The following is an 18,850-nucleotide window of genomic DNA, read 5'->3' on the forward strand; positions in this document are numbered from 1 at the left end:
AGTCAAAAGTATTCCAAATTCCTAAGTTCAAATTGGAAGTATCAGTATGAATTCATGTGACATTCTTCAAAAACTCACATGCTGCCGGGTGTAGGGGCGGCACCTGGGGTCCCACATACTCAGAGGCTGAGGCAGGAGAATCGCTTGAGCCCAGGAGCTCAAGACTACAGTGACCCAAGATCACACCTGTGAATGGCCACTGCACTCCACCCTGGGCAATATAGCCAAGACCCCATCTCAGAAAAAAATCACATGTATTTCTAGCTTTGCATCAGAAGGGTCTAGAAACAATGACCTTTATGTAGCAATGTATACCCCTAGCAACTGGATTGTGTTCTTGAAATGCCGGTTTCACTAAACATAGCAGAGTTCCTTAGATAACAGATAATTCCAAGTCTGGAACAGAATACGGGCAACATGAACATCTATCAAGGGCTGCCAGGATTGTGTCCCAAGGACTCAGAAGCCAAGTGAAGAGGCCCCCACTGGCCAAAGATGGACCAGTGTGAGTGTCAGTATGAGCGACCATCACAAGGCGCTGAGATGCCAAATGTGCACCATGCATGAGTTCATCATAATAGTTTTAATGAATTGGTCCTCTTTGGAGGGTGAGATAAACCAATTCATTACTTGATAACTTTTAAATTCAGGGGAAGAATCGAGAATTTATCTTGGCCTTCTCGTATGAACTGCTCCATTTCATAATGAAATAGATGAAGGGCTGTTGTTTTATAGAAACAAGTACAATTTATATATGAGAAATAAAAGGTAAAATCAAAATATTACCACTCTCCAACCCCCAGTGAATTCATGGGCCTAGGCTCTCATCAATAAATACTTTGTGACATCACCAGAGACCGAGAGCTAGACACAGTGTCCGTGGATGAAAGGGCACAGCCACTGCTGAGTCCTGCCAAACAGAATATGCAAGGGGATCCAGTCTCTGGATCCAGCTGCCAAGGCTGAAAACACAGAGGAATGCACGAGGTGCACCATGTAGACGTGTTCACAGAATCCAGAGTGTGGGGAGACGTGCAGGCGTGCACCGTGTAGACGCACTCACAGAATCCAGAGTGTGGGGAAATGTGCACGTGTGTACCGTGTAGACGTGTTCGCAGAATCCAGAGTGTGGGGAGATGTGCAGGCGTGCACCCTGTAGACGCACTCGCAGAATCCAGAGTGTGGGGAGACGTGCAGGCGTGCACCCTGTAGACACACTCGCAGAATCCAGAGTGTGGGGAGACGTGCAGGCGTGCACCGTGTAGACGCACTCGCAGAATCCAGAGTGTGGGGTGATGTGCAGGCGTGCACCCTGTAGACGCACTCGCAGAATCCACAGTGTGGGGAGACGTGCAGGCGTGCACCGTGTAGACGCACTCGCAGAATCCAGAGTGTGGGGAGACGTGCAGGCGTGCACCCTGTAGACGCACTCGCAGAATCCACAGTGTGGGGGCATGTGCAGGCCAAACGGCCCGGGGAAAGAGGAGCAGGAGAAGAGGCTGTGGATCGAAAGAGACCTAAAAGGCATCTCAGTGGAGACGGACCTGAAGGCTGAGCTGCAGAGGCAGGGAATGCCCATGTGGGTGATGAAACGGTGAATAAACATGAAGAAGTAATAATCATGAGCATCAGGGCAGGGCACTTAGGGTGGGAGCAAGGGTGCTGACCACGACGAGGCACACAGAGGGACAGGTGGCACCATCCTGTTTTTCACTGAGGTGGAGATTCATCTCACAACCAAACTTCTGTAGCCTTTGGCCAGACTCTTCCCACCCATCCTAAGCCTAGGCCTGGGAACCACCATGGTACTCTCTGCTTCTGTGAGCTCAATGTTTTAGATTCCACGCATAAGGGAGGACAGGCGGCATTTGTCTTTCTGTGCCTGGCTTATTTCACTCAGCATAAAGTCCTCCAGATTCATCCAAATGACACAAATGCCTTCGTCTTTTTAAAGGCTGAATAGTATTCCATTGTGCATCTATATCAGCACATTTTATCCATTCACCTGTTCTTGGATACCTAGAATGATTCTATATCTTGGCTACTATAAATAATGCTGCAGTGAACATAGGAATGCAGACATCTCCTCAACACACTGAGTGCATTTCCTTTGGATTTGTGCCAAGAAGTGGGATGGCTGGATCACATGGTAGTTCTATTTCTACTTTTTTAGGAACCTCCATACTGTTTTCATAATTGCTACTCTAATTTACATTCCCACCTACAGAGTTCCCTGTTCCTGTAGAAAAGGAACTAGGGTTCCCTTCTCTCCACCTCCTCACCAACACTTGTTGTCTTCTGGTTTTCAATAACAGCCATCCTAACAGGTGTGAGGTGATATCTCACTGTGGTCATATGTAAGCTTTTCCTGATTTAACAAAATAACAGGTAACCTCACTGATGAGAATTTTGAGCATCTAATCACTGTGATGAACTTCTGCTTACAGACTGGCTAAAAGCAGCACTTCGCCATTTCAGATGCTATTTGTCATAACCACAGACATGCTCTCACTCCCCAGGAAGTCACCAGCAGGGGAATCACAATCCAGCTTTGATTAATTGCCTTTACTTCTGTCTGCTGTCAGCCATGACGTGGAAGCAAGAAGGCTCTTTTTCTCTCATTAAAGAAAGTTCTTCATTACTTGTTCTTTCAGTCTTAAGGGATCCCTGTTTGCAGTAAGAGAAGTTTAATTGCATTAACATGACAATATAGTTAGGAGTAAAAAAAAAATGTACAAGAGCTTTTCCCTTTTTTTGGTGTCCCTGAGCACTTGTCCAAGCTAGAAACGGAAATCCATTGGATCTATAATTAATATTTTTTACTTTAAAGCTTATCAAACAATGTATATGATGGATTAAATGAAATTCCTGAAGACCCATATATTATCAACATACAGTAGTGGTTCACAACCCTGGCTGTACGATGAAATTTTTCAGGAAGCACTAAAAAATAAATAAAATAAAATAAAATAAAATAAAATAAAATAAAATAAAATACTGATGCCAAGACCACAGCCCAGAACAAGTGAACCAGGATTTCTGTGAGTGGAGTAGCTGATTTCTCTTAGGTTTTAACCATGAGATTCCTAAACACAATGAAGTCGTTATGCTGAAAGAGAAAAAGGTTCTGACCACTTTTCCTTTTAAAAACATTAAGTAACTTAAAAGGAACAAAGGGAGGGGAAAGACAAGAAGTACGATGCCAGCATCGCTTACATTATTGTCAAGTATGTTTAGGACACCATCAGGAGTCTGCACATATTTAATGCAATTTCCACCATCATCCACACTATAGGATCCATACAGAGTAGCTAATTGAACATTTGTTTACCAAATATTAATGTAAATGAATTTCAGGCTGGGCACAGTGGCTCACGCCTGTAGTCTCAGCACTTTGGGAGGCCAAGGCAGGCAGATCACTTGAGGTCAGGACCAGCCTGGCCAGCATGGTGAAACCCCGTCTCTACTTAAAAAAAAAAAAAAAAAACTAGCTGGGTGTGGCGGTGCACGCCTGTAATCCCAGCTACTCAGGAGGCTGAGGCAGGAGAATTGCTTGAACCAGGGAGGCAGAAGTTGCAGTGAGCTGAGATCGTGCCACTGCACTCCAGCCTGGGCAACAGAGTGAGACTCCGTCTAAAAAAAAATTATATATTTTATATACACACACACACACACACACACACACACACAGATTTCTACAATACGTCCCACATAGCAGCCAGCCTGGGAAGCCAGGATGGACCAGAGACCGCTGCCTGCGGACTGAGCACCGCCTTAGGTCAGGCAGGCAAATAAAAACACGTCTGCATCGCTACTTACTAAAGTAGGGACGGTGGTGAACACATTATAAAAATGTTGAAAAGGATTCTGAGAAGTAATTTTTTATTATTACGTTCTCTAGTATTCTCATCGTGCTTCAGTTTGGAGTCTTGGTCAAAACTGGCGTTTAATAAATTCAATGAACAACACTTATTATGAATCAGGCACCAGAAAAAGTGCCAGAAACACAAAGTTGAATGAAACACACTCCTTATCCACAAGGTGCGGCCCCTTCTTCCGCAGGCTGCCCAGGTCGGAGGACTGGCCAGGCTGCCTCCAACACCAGGCCGAGCTCATGCCAGCAGCACTGGGCACACGGCCCAAGAGATCCCGAGGCCTGAGCACATCCGCTCCCGGGATCCCCGCCAGGAGGAAGGCGCTGCCACCCACGTGTCGCAGATGAGAACATGGAAATGTCGGGGGTAGCGCCCTATCCCTGCCCAGGAGATGGGACGTGGTCGAGATGGGACTCGAACCCCAGGAATCTGGCTCCAGAATCTGTGTTTCTAACCATGGCATTATCTTGCCAAGTAAGAGAAGAACATTGTTTTTCTACCACAGAATGTTAGGGGTGGGATCTGCTAAGGAGAACAGCAGCATGTGTGCGCATGTGCGCTGGGAGAGACGCGCGAGGAGAGGCAGAATGGAAGAAAAACATGAAAGGAGACGAGGGCAGAGTCTGGTATCGTCCTTCGGTAAAGTGATGAGGGAAACAAAAGATATCCGTTTGATGCCATCTTTAAATAAGCAGCTTGTTAACGTGGTGTTCACATGAAACGCTCTTGTCTCCTTAGCAAAGCGGCCCTGGCCCCAGCAGAGCCCTCTCTCCAAAGCCCTTCCGGGGTCAAAGGGCAGCGCCCGCAGGCGTGGAAACGGAAGTAGGAGCACCCCACCCCCACCCCCTGCCCGCAGGGCAGGTTCCCCAGCTCGGGCTTTTTTCCCACCAGATGCTGGCCTGCAGAGGGTCACCCCGGCAGAGCCTCGGCCTTCTGTGCCCCCGCACCTGCCAGGCCTCGAATGCTTGCCCAGGAGATCTCAGGAGCCTGGCACACAGGAGCCCCCGGACCCCATCCCTGCCAGGGCGCCTGCAGGACCTGCAGAGCATCGCCCCATCCAGTGCCTCTTCCAGGACAAGGCCCAGTGCCCTAAGACCTGCTATCTCATGGACGCCCTCAAGGCAGGGCCCAGGACCAAGCCGACATCTCACCCGATGCCCGCACAGCGTCTACTCCACAGGAAAGAATGTAGAACGGGAGAGTCACCTCCCGCCTGAGACTTGCCGGGCACTGGAAGCAGGAGGCGGCCGGGGCTTTCGGCGGAGTCCCCGGCCCGCAGCTGTATTCTCCAGCTTTTCCTGATATCTGTAGGATTCGGTGTCTAAATTTAAGACCAGAGAAAAAGCGTTCACGAACAACACAGCTGTTGCGCCACCGCTGTGCTCCATGGCTGCGGGTGTCCTTTACATCTCGCCATTTATTGTGTGTAAGTGTGGATCCATTCACCCTCATGGACAAAAAGTCTTCCAAGGAAGGAGCGTGTCTTAGACCCAAAAATGACCACACCTGTGAGAAAAGGTCTGCGTTTGATACATGAAGGGATGGATACACAAACATCGCAGTTATGGCAGCGTAACAGGAAAGCAGTTCTGAGACAGCGACGGTGAGCCTGGACCCACACGAAAAAACGTGCCACAGACCGGCTGGTACAGGGAGAAAGCATTAACTCCAGAGAAGGGAAAGCCTGAATTAACTGTAAATTAACAGCCATAAATACTCTTTAATAACTAAGTATTTCAGAAATTTGGTGACGCAGCCTAGCACAGAGAACAGCATTTAATTCCAAGTTCACAGGTAGCAAACCTGAAGCTCAGGAAGAGAGCTCGTTTTAAGAGTGCCTCAAAACCTGCACTGCGGAGAGAAGCCCTGTCAGCAGGGTTAGCTACAAACGAACCCCCAGACATAGGAGCACGGCGGACCATGGACTACAAAGCTACCACCAAAACCCTGAAATGTCAAGATGGGAGAGGGGGTGGGGTGGGGAGCATTCTAGGGGGCGGCGTGAAGCACCGTGCGGAATCTAAAATAGGGCCTGGCCTGGGAGTGATGTCGTCATGTTTTGATTTTTCACTTCATCTCTCCCAATGTTTCTGAAGAAAGCCACTTCAAACCCCAAATGTTGGCTTACTAGATTTTGGAAGCAGCTAATATTTGAATAGAAGTGGATAATATTTCAAGAATATAAAGAGAAACATATTTAAAAGTAAATGTTTTAAATGGTAGGCAATATTTCAAATAAAGTTTTATTCCTTACTACTCAGTTGTTTGGTGAATTCAATTCACTGCATGGTACCAGAGGAGGAGCATTAACTCCATCCATATGAAAGCAGCCCCCCCTCCAAAAACACCCATGCACACTAACACATGTGCACACATGTGAGCAGTAACCTACATGCACCTGTGCACCCCAACATACATGTACACACGTGCACACTAACATACATGCACACACAGACAGGCACACATACACACGTGACACAATGTGACAGCCTTGCTTGGGTTAATGAAGTCTCATTCTAGAAAGTTTGTTTTTGTTTTTAAACTATTTCAACCTTTATTGTAGGTTCACAGTTACATGTGCAGGGTTGTTACATGGATACACTACATGAGGCTGAGGTTTGGGGTACAAATGATCCTGACATTCAGGTACTGAGCATAGTACCCAATAGGATCGTGTCACTCAGGTACTGAGTATAGTACCCAATAGGGCATAGCACCCACTCGACCCCCTCCTCCCTAGCAACAAGGAGGAGGTCCAGGACTGCATTTTCCAGAAGGTTTCCTTTTTTTGCAGTGATTTGGTCAAGGAAGACAGAATGTTTTAAAGGTAGAAAGATCTAACACTCTTAAAACAGTCACAAGTTAAAGTGCAGGTAGGTGGAACACAGCAATGAGATTTGCACTTAATGTTTAAGCTGAATAGCATTAATTCTGTTCATCAAAAATGTCCTGAATGATGTGCTTGTGGCACTGAGGAAGGCAGGAGCATGAGTCCGCCTGCATTTGCTCAGAGTCTATTATGAACTTCATGGAATTATAATAGCTTAAACTTCTCAGCTTGTCTTTATGCCTGGCTCGTATTTTGCATGTTAAAGCCCACAAATTAAAACAGCCACACGCTGGCATGCAGGACTGGTTCTGCCCCAAGTGAGGGGCAGGGGCGTGTGGGGTCACAAAAGCCAGAGCTGCTCTACTGGGACTGGTCAGCCCATGGTCTAGTCCTCCGCTTCTTCCACGAGTGGAGACACAAAATGACCGAATAGGATCGCATCCTGAGACGAGCTTGGTGTACTAGGCAACGCTGAGTTGCCTGGGAACGTGATTCAGCCCTGGTTTCCATTTCCCCTAATGAATCCCACTCCTTGGTTACTGATTGAATTGGGCAACGTCTCCAGCCCTGTGTGTGTCCCACACAAGGGCGAGCCCACTGCACCAATGAAAAGGCACGAATTCTCGTCCCACTGAGGAGCCACCAGCTCCATAAATAATTTTTTTCTTTTTTACCACTTTGAAAATGGCAGAGGCTAATCCAACCTGTCATGTTCTGAGATAAAAGATGAAAAACTTCCTTTGCAACTATTTTCCCAGGAAACACAGAAATTTTGTCTAAATCCATGGTAAAAATAAAATCTCTAAAGATGAAAAGTATGCATACATTTAAATAAAAAACAAGTCCTCTGGCAGCAGAATAATGACCCCCCAAGAAGTCTACACTGTGACCTTCAGAAGCTGAGAATTGGTGACCTCACATGGCAGAGGGACTTTGCAGAGGGGAGAAGCCAAGGGTCCTGAGATGAGACAAGGGCAATCCGGTACTAGCCATGGCCCACTCTAATCACAAGAGTCCTTAAGCCAAAGAATCTTGAGCCAGAGATGCAGCATCAGAGACATCCCCACCCCACCCTCTGCTGCTGGCTTTGCAGACGGAGGTGGGGCCACAAGCCAAGGCAGGCAGGACCCTCCAAAGCTGGGAAATGCTGAGAAACAGGTGCCCCCAGAACCTCAAGAGGAGCTGGCCTGGCTGACACCTGGATTTTAGCCCAGCAAGACCCCTGTTGGACTTCCGACCTCCAGAACTCTAAAATAATAAATGTGTATGGTTTAAGCCAAGAAGTGTGTGGCAATTTGTTGCAGCAAAAAGCCTGAATTCTCTCAGGAAATGGGTACTGGAGTGCTGACTCCCCCAGTGCGCCTTCCCAAAGTCTTAGGAATAATTGGGTGATGTCACCACTACTCTGACAGAGCTCTCAGACATTGGCATTAATCATATGTCTGCCATTTTTTAGAAACACTGTGAACACAGCATGAAGACAGGTAATCCCTGTCTCAACCCCAGTGCTGCTCACGGGGATGATGGGAGGACGCAGTGCTTGTCACAGATGTTTACTATGTTTGTACCTTCACCTACATGAATTTGAAATCCAGATCAGTGTGCTGTGTGAGAACCCAGAGTGAACGAGGGGCCCCGTAACCGTCATCCCATTACAAAGAACTGACTCCCAGGAGGAAAGACCCACCCCATGCCCATACACCCCGTGCCATCTCTCTCCTCCTAGTTGATCCCACAGTGTCTTCGCTGCTCAGCCCCCACCCAAAGCGGAGCACGATCTCCTGTCAGGGACCAGCAGAGGCTCTCAGCATGTGCTGCCTACTGCATCTGACATTCTTACACAAACACAGTTGTCCTCACTTCCTCCACAGGCACTCTGAAAAGGGAAATAAAGCTTTAACATAAGTGTTTATCAAAAAAATCAATGCAAAAGAAAAGTGACAAGCAGATATACCATGACCACAATTAACATTTTCCCAAAATACAAAGATAATCTGACATTAGAAAACTTTAATAGTATCACTTCTCAGTAAATACAACAGTGGATTCACCAATCAGAGGAAGAGACAAGCAGAGCCTTGACTTACAGACACACCTAAATAAATCCAGAAGAATGCAGGCAATGACTGTAAACCATAAAATTAAAATGTGACAGCTGGAAACTGGATCCCTTCCTTACACCTTATACAAAAATTAATTCAAGATGGATTAAAGATTTAAATGTTAGACCTAAAACCATAGAAACCCTAGAAGAAAACCTAGGCAGTACCATTCAGGACACAGGCATGGGCAAGGACTTCATGACTAAAACACCAAAAGCAATGGCAACAAAAGCCAAAATAGACAAATGGGATCTAATTAAACTAAAGAGCTTCTGCACAGCAAAAGAAACTACCATCAGAGTGAACAGGCAACCTACAGAATGGGAGAAAACTTTTGCGATCTACCCATCTGACAAAGGTCTAATATCCAGAATTTACAAGGAACTTAAACAAATTTACAAGAAAAAAACAAACAACCCCATCAAAAAGTGGGCAAAAGACATGAACAGACACTTCGCAAAAGAAGACATTTATGCGACCAACAAACATATGAAAAAAAGCTCATCATCACTGATTACAGAACTGCAAATCAAAATCACAATGAGATACCATCTCATGCCAGTCAGAATGGTGATTATTAAAAAGTCTAGAAACAACAGATGTGGGCAAGGCTGTGGAGAAATAGAAACCCTTTTACCCTGTTGGTGGGAATGTAAATTAGTTCAACCATTGTGAAAGACAGTGTGGCCATTCCTAAGGATCTAGAACTAGAAATACCATTTGACCCAGTGATCTCATTACTGGGTATATACCCAAAGGATTATAAATCATACTACTATAAAGACACATGCACATGTATGTTTACTGTGGCACTATTCACAATAGCAAAGACTTGGAACCAACCCAAATGTCCATCAATCATAGACTAGTTTAAGAAAATGTGGCACATATACACCGTGGAATACTATGCAGCCATAAAAAAGGATGAGTTCATGTCCTTTGCAGGGACATGGATGAAGCTGGAAACCATCATTCTCAGCAAACTGTCACAAGGACAGAAAACCAAACACCACATGTTCTCACTCATAGGTGGAAATTGAACAATGAGAACACCTGGACACAGGGCAGGGAACATCACACACTGGGGCCTGTTGGGGGGTAGGGGGTTGGGGTAGGGATAGCATTAGGAGAAATACCTAATGTAAATGATGAGTTGATGGGTGCAGCAAACCAACAAGGCACATGTATATACCTATGAAACAAACCTGCATGTTGTGCGCATGTACCCTAGAACTTAAAGTATTAAAAAAAAAAATAAGTGACAGCTGGGCCGGGCATGGTGACTCACGCCTGTAATCCCAGCATTTTGGGAGGCCAAGGCCAGCGGATCACCTGAGGTCAAGAGTTCAAGACCCACCTGGCCAACACGGTGAAACCCTGTCTTTAATAAAAGTACAAAAAAATTAGCCAGGTATGGTGGCCCGTGCCTGTAATGCCAGCTACTTTGGAGGCTGACGCAGGAGAATCGCTTGAACCCGGGAGGTGGAGGTTGCAGTGAGCTGAGATTGTTCCACTGCCCTCCAGCCTGGATGACAGAAAAAGACTTCATCTCAAAAAAAGAGAAGTTATAGCTGAATGTTTAAATAGGGTTTGTCGGCAAAGAAAGGTTTTTAAAGTAAGGCATCAAAGCCAGAAATTTTACTTCTTACATATGAAACAAAATAACTCAAATGGCAATATCAGAAACAAAAATACTTGAATTGTAAATATATGAAAAAGTGTTAATACCTTGTTTTGATTTCAAAAGAATAAAATAAACATCCTAATAATATTGAAACGAGAAAATAGACCATGCAATGCACGCACCAAAAAAAAAAAAAGAGGGAAAACAACGAAGAAACATACTCTGTAGCACCCGTAACTTAAATAAATAGAATTGCAAATTATGTATCATCTGCCAAACCAACAACTATACCAAGAATTTAAAAAGCAAATGTTAAAAATTAAAACAATTGAACTCATGGAGTTAGAGAGTGGAATGATGGCTCCAGTGGCTGGGAAGGGTCATGGGGGTTGGAAGGAAGTGGGGATGGTTAGTGGGTCCAAAAAAATGGAAAGAATGAGTAAGATCTAATATTTGATAGCATAACAGGACTATAGTTTAATAATGTAATTGTACATTTTTAAATATCTAAAAGGGTATAATTGGATTGTTTGTAACAAAAAGGATAAATGCTTGAGGGGATGGATACCCCACTGACCCTGATGTGATTATTACACACTGCATGCCTGTATCAAAATGTCTCATGTACCTCATAAACATATACATCTACTATGTACCCACAAAAATTAAAACTTAAAAAAATTAAATAAAAAGCAAATGTTACATGTACAAATAGGTACATTTGCCTAGAAACTATTTTAAAACTTTACAATGAAGATCTTTAAAAATCTCCACATCTTTTGAAATATTTTAAGTCCAAAGAGCTATTCCAAGGAAATAATTAAGTACCCAAATAGAGGTAATTTATCCAAGCATTATTTATATCACTGGAGAACTGAACATTGTTATCAATAATGAGAGACTGGTACATAAACTGAGGTGTGCCCATGTAATGGGGAACCTCATAGCTATGAACACATTTTGAATATTTGATTGACAAGGAAAGTACTATCATATACTGCAGTTATTATAATAGGCACAAGATATCAATTTTCATTAATATAAACTATGAACCTATATGTGACTAAGAACATAGAAAATATGGAAAGTAAACCAAAACGTCAATAACAACCATCTCTGAACCTTTCAACTTTTCTCATTTTGTTTGTTAATTTTTCTATGGTAAGACATATGGCTTATATAGTTTGAAAAAAAAATAACTAATTTAAAACAATTTATAGTTTTCATGATTTCTAGAAGCACAGCTCTGAATTAGATGAAAGGTCCTTTTTACCTTTATGATGTGTATACTTACTTTTAAATAATGAACTTATTTCCTAATTTGTTGAACTAAAAAACTTAGAATTCTTTACTTATAAATAAGCATGATGGGTATTCATCATCCCATACCCAGAAGGCCTGGTAATAAGACAAGTGTTCTCTTTCCTTGAGAAACAGAGAGACCTCGGGGCACTTGGTCAAAGCTTGTCACCTTCATGGGTGATGAAATGGGAGAGATGGAACAAACTTCATCAGGGTCAAAAAAGAGACTGACAAATCTGAACTAGAACTCGGCTTCCAACAGCCAGGCAAATATTGATTATTTTTACACATTCTGCCTCCACTTTATTTTGCAACATTAGAAACTGGATTCCTTACCAATATAACAGGCAATGTCAGTTATCTCATGGTGTTCTTGCTAGCTAAGGGAGAAATGGAAGAAAACACTATGGATTTGTCCTGGTTTAGCCTCATAAACAATGAAACCAAACAGGACTCATGGGTTTAATTTTAAAAAATTAGGTTTGTCAAAGCTAAACACACTTGAAAAAATTAGAAGGCACTCCCAAACCCTAACTAAAACCCAATGATTCATTACCCAGTAGAAATAAAAAATAGTATGTTTTAATACAGAGTTGCTTCTTGGTACATGAATCCATTACATATAGACACTTAGAATAATAAATGTGTCCTCCTTAGTTTCTTTTCCACATACTCTTTGTCTCTGAGCAACATAGATCTATTCAGTTACCTGGAGGAAAGAGAATTTTCTTTTGCAAAATAAATTAGATTTCTACATTCAGAATTATTGTGGGTTGACCCAGAACTAATGCTAAGAATTCATGCTATAATTTATCTTATTTCAAATGAGACAAAATATCAAAATGCAGTCGTTCTTATGTTTGTGTAAGCACAACAGAAATGTAAATACTGTTCTAAGTTCTGCATGAAGATTGCAATTGCAATAATTACCAAAGTAAGGCTTATACATGCAGTTATTTACACTGAACTATCATACCATTGAAATAACCATTTGAATAAGCTAAGCAGGTTGTCTCAAAGACATTTTATTGTTGTTCCTGAAAGTCCAAATGTGTATTTTAAAAATAATCCATTTAAATGAATTTGCATGCAAGTCTGCTACCATTCAATGTCCTAAGAACTCCCATGAAAAATCCTCACATTGAAGACAATCAGTTCTATATCAAGGTTATATTATCTCCTTGTCCTTCTTATTCACACCCCAGAAGATACCTAAGTTTTATAGGTTAGGTAATAAAAATGAAGCCTTTTTCAGCATTTTGGTCTGGATGATTCTTGGCTGTGGGGCTGTCCAGGCACTGTAGGCTGTTCTGTGGCATCCCCCACCATGACCCATTGGATGTGGAAGTAAATGCCCTCCAACTGTGTGACCAAAAATGTCTCCCCACATTGCCAAATGTCCCTGGGGACAAAACTGCCCCCATTTGAGAACCACTGCCATAAGGGGAAACAGCATACATCCCCGTGGATATGGGGTAAGCCCTCCTCTAGTTCTGAAACACCTCCTCTAGTGAGAGAGAATGGAAAGAGTGGATATTTCTACGAAAACATTCATGAGAAAGACTGGCACGAGGTTGGAAAATGAGGACACCCCTAAGCTTCTCTATCCTTCCTCAAATCCACATAAATGACAAAGGTCTAAGAAGAAATCCCAAACGTAGCTGGGACACAGGATCACATAGGCCACCGACGAAACACTGAGGTCCCTCGAGCAACAGAAGAGACAAGTCAGCATGACTAAGTGAAGCACAGATGGGCAGAGAGGGCTGTGAGAGAGGGCGCAGGCCCCTCGAGACACCAGGCTGCAGCCACAGGCAGAAGGCAGGGCTCCCAGCTAATTCTGCTAAGCAAAACAACTATGTCCCAAGAATGTCACAGAAACACAAAATACCCAGCACCCAAAAAGCTGAAAATTCACAGGGAAATTCTATAACACTAAATGCCTGTGGGAAAAAAGTCTGACATTGCTGACCTCAGCTTTGACCTTTAAAAAACCTGAAAAAGAAGAGCAAATTAAAACCAAAGTGAATGAAAGGAAGGAAATAATAAAGACCAAGACAGACATGAGTGAAGCAGGGAATATAAACACAACAACGAAAATCAATAAAACCAAGCCAAAAGGAAGGAAATCGGGACATCAAAGAGGTATCTGCATGCCCATGTTGACAGCAGCTCTGTTTACAACAGCCAAGATCTGGAATCCACCTAAGTGTCCATCCACAGACAAATGGATAAAGAAAAGGTGGTACACATACACACTGGAGTACTATGCAGCCATAAAAAAGAATGAGATACTGTCATTTGCAACAATACTGATGGAACTGGAGTTCATTGTGTTATGTGAAATAAGCTGGGCACAGAAAGGTAAACACAGCATGTTCTCAATTACTTGTGGGAGCAAAAATTAAAACCCTGAACTCATGCAGATAGAGCAGAAGGATGGTTACCAGGGTAGTGGAGGGTAAGAAAGTCTGGTTAATGCGTACAAAAATATAGTCAGATAGAATGAATAAAGTCTAGTATTTGATGCCACATCAGGGTGACTACAGTCAACAATTTCTTGTATGTTTTAAAATAACTAAAAGAGTATAAGTGATTGTTTATAACACAAAGTAAAGATAAGTGTTTGAGGTGACGGATACCTTTTTCATCCTGATGTGATTATTTTGAAGTGCGTGTCTACATCACAATACCCCAAGTAGCCCGTAAATAAATACACCTAATATGTACCCACAATAATTAAAAATTTTTAAAAAGGAAAATCAATGAGATCAAAATCTGGTTCATTGATAAAATCAATAAAATGGAAAAACCTCAGACTGAAGAGGAAGAACAGCCAGAAGACCCAAATTAGCAACATCTGGAATGAGAGGGATGACGTCGTTAGAGATAATAAGGGAACATGAGGAGCTTCATGCTAACAAACTTTCTCAGTGGGTGGGGATGCTTTGTCCACAGGAATTGCTGGTGCTGAAGACTGCCTGGCACTCACCGCTGGAGGGGAGTGCGGCTCCCTCTGGGCAGAGGCCAGCTGCTGTGGAGCGGCCTCCACGCCCAGGAAAGCCCACAACAGAGAACTCTCTGACCCCAAATCCTAACCGTGGTGCCTATCCATCCTAAAGGTGTGCAGTTTCCCACAGAAAGCTCCACCCTCCCCAGGTAGAATCTAACAGCACAACCTGATTCAGCATCTGTGTGGCTGAACCACAGGCACGTGGGTCTCAGGCGTCCAGGGCACGTATGTGTCCTGACAGCTGTACAGTAGCAGAGATCCTGTAGACGGTTCTGTGGGGTCATGTTGGGGACAGTGAGGGCAGAGGAAGAGCCCTCCTCTGGCAGGGTCTGCGGTGAGTTCTGGGGGGTTTCTCCAGCCGGCTCTTGCAGGATGTGGTGGGTATCTTACTCGCACCTGGAGCCAACACAGGGTGCTGCTTGTCCTGCAGCCAGAAGACATCGCTCCAGAGACCGCCACGGAGGTGGGGCGGCCCCTCTCAATATCTGTCTCCTGTCCCCTGATGCCCTGCGGCTTCCATGGCCCCTCAGGGAGTGAGGTGCCAGGGGACATGCGGGGTGCTCCAGTGAATTGCGGCTGAAGGCTGAGCTGTCTGTGCCACCAGACCAGTGGGCAGAAAGGAAGGGGGTGTGACCACATCCCTGGGGTGCAGGAGAGCCTCTATTGCTGCTGATGAGGGCAGCATGTCTGGACCCTGGGTCCTCTGAATCGCTAGCACTCCCACACTTACCAGACAAAGCTTGCAGAGGATGGCAGTGATCCCAGTGACCCCAAATAGGCGGAACCACCAGGAGGTGAGCACTCGTCTTCACCAGAGGGGAAGCTCCCGGAGCCAGGACTGGGGCCAGGACAAGGGGAACACAGGTGGGGGTGGGGACAGGAGTCATGAACACTGGATCCTCAAACCATAAAAGCTGCCCGTATCACTGCTGTGTCATGTAGGTATTTATATATGAAAACTAAGCCAACGCGCTCCCTCATTTCCTGCAGGGAACCCTGGCAGCGTCTAAATACAGAGGGGCTGTGCTGAACCAGAGAAAGAAGAAGGAATGTGTCCGGGCATGGTAGGCTCACGCCTGCAATCCCAGCAGTGTGGGAGGCCAAGACAAAGACATCGCTTGAGCCCAGGAGTTCAAGACCAGCCTGGGCAACGTGGCAAAACCCCATCTCTACAAAAAAATACAAAAATTAGCCAGGTATGGTGGCAAGTACTCATAGGCCCAGCTACTCAGGAGGCTGAGATGGGAGGATCACCTGAGCCCAGGAGATTGAGCTGTGAGCCATGATGGTACCACTGCATTCCAGCCTGAGTGACAGAGGGAGAAAAGAAGAAGAAAGAAAGAAGGAAAAAGGAAGATGAGGAGGAAGAAGAAAGAAAAGAAGAAGAAACTTTGTCCCAGGATCCTTTAGGAGTTAGGGGACGTGACAAATGCGATTGCAACTTCCCCTTTGGGATAAAGCTAAGTGGGATTCCATCGTATAAGGGATAGCCGTGTCTCACGGGAGCTGCCATTGTCATCACACAACAAGAGAACGAGAGGACAGCCTGGGTGGATGGACCCAGGCCGCAGACTCCTGACCTCCCCCATCCTGGCTGCCCTGGGCTCCCGAATGGCCTCCCTGCACTTCTGACAGGTTCCCGTGCTGCAAATGACCCCTTCCCAAAGTGCAAGACAAAACGAAAACAAACATCAACAATAAAAACGTTTTGATCAACATCTCTGGCAGCCGGAGGCAGGTGCCATAGCTATATCCTGACACCCACACATCCCTGCTGGGGTGCGTGTCCCAGGAAGGGGTCTGTGCAGAGCTCTCGGGGGTCTGCTGCTGAGCCCCGTGCTGCTGGAGCTGACGGAGGCCAAGGGTCTATGGGATGCCTGATTTCCTTTTTGCAAGTTATCTTCTGCTTAAACACATCAGAGTGAGTCTTTTCGTTGCAATTAAGCACCCTAACTAATTCACAGGACAAAAAAGCAATTGCCCCTTGCTGGTTACAGGGAGTTTCAATGGAGAGTTGACAAGCATACTGTGGACCATCTTTTCTGATTGGGGGGAAAGCAGATATCAAAAAAAAATAATGAATTCAAGCTCGCCTTACGACTCCTCAGAAGCTGTACACAGAGCTCCCGAAATCCCAGAACAAGAGCTGCCTGTTCCTGGGGTGGCAACTTGGTCTGGCAGCCTAAAGTCAACACCATCTTCTGAGGCCACCAAGCGGGTAGAGAAAGTATCGGGAACCCTGAGCCAGAAGGTGTGAAGCTGCCACGCAGTGAGACGTAAAAGAAGGAAAGAAACAGAAGGGGATGACAGGGCAGCGGCAGCAACATGGCCCCCCCTGAAATTTAGACGTTTCCATCAGTGCAAAGCACTTCTGGAATAAGAAATAAGAAATAATCCTCTCTTCCCTTTGACAAGTCTTGTGAAATGCCGTCTCCGTGACTGTGTGCTTCACCCACTGGCACTGGGGCAGGTAAACTGACAAAACCCTCCTCTCGAATCTGCTCTTTGTGGGTCTGGGGACTGCAGGAGGTGGGCATGGCCCCCTGGAAAGTCTGCAGTGACCTGCAGCACCCGGCAGTGGTCACTGTGGCGTCCACAGCCCCAGGATGCTGTTGTCCGAAGGCTGTGTCCCGTCTCACCACGCCCAGGCCTGTGGACCTGCACTCCTGTTTCCCCACACACCACCGGCTTCCACAGGAACGCTCTTTGAAAGCCACTGGAAAGTAGTTGAGACTGCTATTTGAAAAGCTCCATTCTGGCAGTATCTGGGGACAGTTTGCAGTCACACGTACATTCGGTGAATGCACAGATTCATTCGGAGCACACGCAGTGACGTGGCCCTGCTCCTATTCTCTGTCAGGCCTCCCGAATTTCTCAACATTCTCTCACCACTGCCAATGATAACAGAGCAACAAACACTGCGTGCATGACAAGTTTTTAAACACAGCTCTGTTTGAACAGAGAAACATCCAGCCGAAGCTGTGGGCAGTGTCCACAGCCTCTCCTGCTTCTGCCCCAGGAACACTCACCCCCCCGGCCTTACCACACCCGGCTGCCTGGCTCCTTCCAGGAAGCCTGCGCCTGGCCAGGCCCCCGTCAGCCCTGTGCCCCTCCCCGGGTGGAGCGCCCATCACAGCAGGCAGTAAGCAAACGCTGAGTAAGGACCGCAGGACGGACACACACAGGAAGCAAGAGCGAGATGGCACTGTACCTGAGCAGTCCCCATTGTGGTTGGGCTGGGCGCAGGCAGAGGGGTCGCAGCCGCCAGGGAAGCCGCACAGGGCTAGGGCCAAGCCTCGGATGCTGAGAAAGCCTAGGTGAGGAACGGATAGAGATGGGGAAAATGTGATAAAAAGGGCAAACAACCTCCCCTATGGAAAAAAAATGGAATGTACATTAAAAAGTGAGACTAAGCAATAATTAATCAGCTGAAAAGAGCAATGCGGCAAGAAGAAGTAGGTGCAAAAACTGTAAATAAAAATCACCACCAAGTGTTTGTACATCAGACCGTGGAACGGCACGCTGTGTGAGTGGATCCAGGATGTATGATTGTGGAAACTACTATTTCCATTCTAAAGCAGGATTTGAAATGATAATAACATACGATTAACCATTTCGAAATACTGAACCAAAGAGAAATAATAAAACCATACTTTAAATCAGCAATTATGATGATTCCTTACATAGTTTGATGAAAAAAATGTATCTGTGAACTCAGTCCAGTTCTGCAAAGAACCAAACAGATTCCAAGAAACAAAAAAGCAGTACCAGAGAATATTAATAATTGATCATTTTCTTTCCAGGAGACAAAAATGCTATGTACCCAGATGAAATTCAGTATAACATGTTTTTAAAAAGAAGGTGCTAATATACATATTTTTGATAAATTACAAAATTCCCTGCTCATTTTTTCCATGGCATACTAATGCATGAAATTATTATTCCCCGCCAGAAATGAATCGGAGGAAGTATGAACACTTGTGTTATTTTTTAAGGAGACTTATTAGGTTTATAAAGTTACACTGGAAAGATATGCCAGTCTTTTCTTCTCACTGGGCAAAACACTCTCCTACGTACACTTTACATAGCGTTAAAAACTATGAT

General features: G+C 45.0%; 1 protein-coding gene across 1 annotated transcript in view; it reads right to left on the minus strand.

Moving 5' to 3' along the window:
* Positions 1 to 18,850, minus strand: part of DLGAP2 (DLG associated protein 2) — a 921,880-nt gene that overhangs the window by 806,361 nt on the left and 96,669 nt on the right. The window contains exon 2 of the mRNA XM_030812421.1: positions 17,958 to 18,059. Within this exon, the coding sequence (XP_030668281.1) occupies positions 17,958 to 17,972 (15 nt within the window). The 5' untranslated portion in view covers positions 17,973 to 18,059. The remainder of the gene's footprint in view (positions 1 to 17,957; positions 18,060 to 18,850) is intronic.

The sequence above is a fragment of the Nomascus leucogenys genome, chromosome 4 (assembly GCF_006542625.1).
Source record: "Nomascus leucogenys isolate Asia chromosome 4, Asia_NLE_v1, whole genome shotgun sequence".
NCBI classification, from domain to species: Eukaryota; Metazoa; Chordata; class Mammalia; order Primates; family Hylobatidae; genus Nomascus; species Nomascus leucogenys.